Here is a 2,500-nt window from a genome sequence, read left to right as displayed (position 1 = left end):
GAGGAGTGGGGCCTGGCTGGGTGTTGTATGTTATTGTATGTTGTCGCATGTTGTCGCGTGTTGTCGCATGTTGCCGCGTGTTTGGGGTCCCCGCAGCCCTGTACCTGCTGTACGCGCGCCTGGAGGAGGAGTGGGGCCTGGCTGGGTGTTGTATGTTATTGTATGTTGTCGTATGTTGTCGCATGTTTTCACATGTTGTCGCATGTTGCCGCGTGTTTGGGGTCCCCGCAGCCCTGTACCTGCTGTACGCGCGCCTGGAGGAGGAGTGGGGCCTGGCTGGGTGTTGTATGTTGTCGCATGTTGTCGCATGTTGTCGCGTGTTGTCGCATGTTGCCGCGTGTTTGGGGTCCCCGCAGCCCTGTACCTGCTGTACGCGCGCCTGGAGGAGGAGTGGGGCCTGGCTGGGTGTTGTATGTTATTGTATGTTGTCGTATGTTGTCGCATGTTTTCACATGTTGTCGCATGTTGCCGCGTGTTTGGGGTCCCCGCAGCCCTGTACCTGCTGTACGCGCGCCTGGAGGAGGAGTGGGGCCTGGCTGGGTGTTGTATGTTGTCGCATGTTGTCGCATGTTGTCGCGTGTTGTCGCATGTTGCCGCGTGTTTGGGGTCCCCGCAGCCCTGTACCTGCTGTACGCGCGCCTGGAGGAGGAGTGGGGCCTGGCTGGGTGTTGTATGTTATTGTATGTTGTCGCATGTTGTCGCATGTTGTCGCGTGTTGCCGCGTGTTTGGGGTCCCCGCAGCCCTGTACCTGCTGTACGCGCGCCTGGAGGAGGAGTGGGGCCTGGCTGGGTGTTGTATGTTATTGTATGTTGTCGCATGTTGTCGCATGTTGTCGCGTGTTGTCGCATGTTGCCGCGTGTTTGGGGTCCCCGCAGCCCTGTACCTGCTGTACGCGCGCCTGGAGGAGGAGTGGGGCCTTGCTGGGTGTTGTATGTTATTGTATGTTATTGTATGTTGTCGCATGTTGTTGCATGTTGCCGCGTGTTTGGGGTCCCCGCAGCCCTGTACCTGCTGTACGCGCGCCTGGAGGAGGAGTGGGGCCTGGCTGGGTGTTGTATGTTATTGTATGTTATTGTATGTTGTCGCATGTTGTTGCATGTTGCCGCGTGTTTGGGGTCCCCGCAGCCCTGTACCTGCTGTACGCGCGCCTGGAGGAGGAGTGGGGCCTGGCCCGCCACGCCATGGCCGTGTACGAGCGCGCGACGCGGGCGGTGGAGCCGTCGCAGCAGCGCGACATGTTCAACATCTACATCAAGCGCGCGGCCGAGATCTACGGCGTCACGCACACGCGCCCCATCTACCAGAAGGCCATCGAGGTGGGGGAGCGCGGGGAGCACGGGGAGCGGGGGAGGAGGGCAGGGGGAGGAGCACGGGGAGCGGAGGGGCGGGAAGCACGGGGAGCGGAGGGGAGGAGGAGGGCGGGGAGCACGGGGAGCGGGGAGGAGGAGCACGGGGAGCACGGGGAGCGGGGGGAGGAGCAGGGCGGGAAGCACGGGGAGCGGGGGAGGAGGGCAGGGGGAGGAGCACAGGGAGCGGAGGGGAGGAGGAGGGCGGGAAGCGCGGGGAGCGGGGGAGGAGGAGCGCGGGGAGCACGGGGAGCGGGGGAGGAGCAGGGCGGGAAGCACGGGGAGCGGGGGAGGAGGGCAGGGGGAGGAGCACGGGGAGCGGGGGAGGAGGGCGGGGAAGCGGGGGTGGAGGAGCACGGGGAGCGGGGGGAGGGCGGGGCAGGAGACGAGGAGGACAATATGGAGGGACGGGGAGGACGGGGCGCCCTCTCCCATGACGTGACCCCACGGGATCCCCCGGGACCCCGTGTGCCCCCGCGCGACCCTTGCGACCCCGTGACCCTTTGTGGCTCCCCCCGCGTGACCCTGTGTGCACCTATATGACCCTGTATCACCCCCCATGTCCCCGTGTGACCCTGTGTGACCCCCCATGTCCCCGCGTGACCCTGTGTGTCCCCCCATGTCCCCGTGTGACCCCGTGTGACCCCGTGTGACCCTGTGTGACCCCCCATGTCCCCGTGTGACCCTGTGTGACCCCGTGTGACCCTGTGTGACCCCCCATGTCCCCGTGTGACCCTGTGTGACCCCGTGTGTCCCCGTGTGACCCTGTGTGTCCCCCATGTCCCCGTGTGACCCTGTGTGTCCCCCCATGTCCCCGTGTGACCCTGTGTGACCCCGTGTGACCCCGTGTGACCCTGTGTGGCCCCCCATGTCCCCGTGTGACCCTGTGTGACCCCGTGTGACCCTGTGTGACCCCGTGTGTCCCCGTGTGACCCTGTGTGTCCCCCCATGTCCCCGTGTGACCCTGTGTGACCCCCCATGTCCCCGTGTGACCGTGTATGACCCTGTGTGACCCTGTGTGACCCCCCATGTCCCCGTGTGACCCTGTGTGACCCCCCATGTCCCCGTGTGACCCTGTGTGACCCTGTGTGACCCCCCATGTCCCCGTGTGACCCTGTGTGACCCTGTGTGACCCCCCATGTCCCCGTGTGAC

General features: G+C 65.2%; 1 protein-coding gene across 1 annotated transcript in view; it reads left to right on the top strand.

The window, feature by feature from the left end:
- The window catches only part of Xab2 (XPA binding protein 2), a 43,489-nt gene that overhangs the window by 35,466 nt on the left and 5,523 nt on the right, over nucleotides 1-2,500 (top strand). The window contains 1 exon segment of the mRNA XM_060375902.1: nucleotides 1,127-1,317. Coding sequence (XP_060231885.1) covers nucleotides 1,127-1,317 — 191 coding nt within the window.

This window comes from Meriones unguiculatus (assembly GCF_030254825.1).
Source record: "Meriones unguiculatus strain TT.TT164.6M chromosome 13 unlocalized genomic scaffold, Bangor_MerUng_6.1 Chr13_unordered_Contig_2907, whole genome shotgun sequence".
NCBI lineage: Eukaryota > Metazoa > Chordata > Mammalia > Rodentia > Muridae > Meriones > Meriones unguiculatus.
Note: the sequence above shows the minus strand (reverse complement) of the source record. Positions and strands in the feature narration are given on the sequence as shown.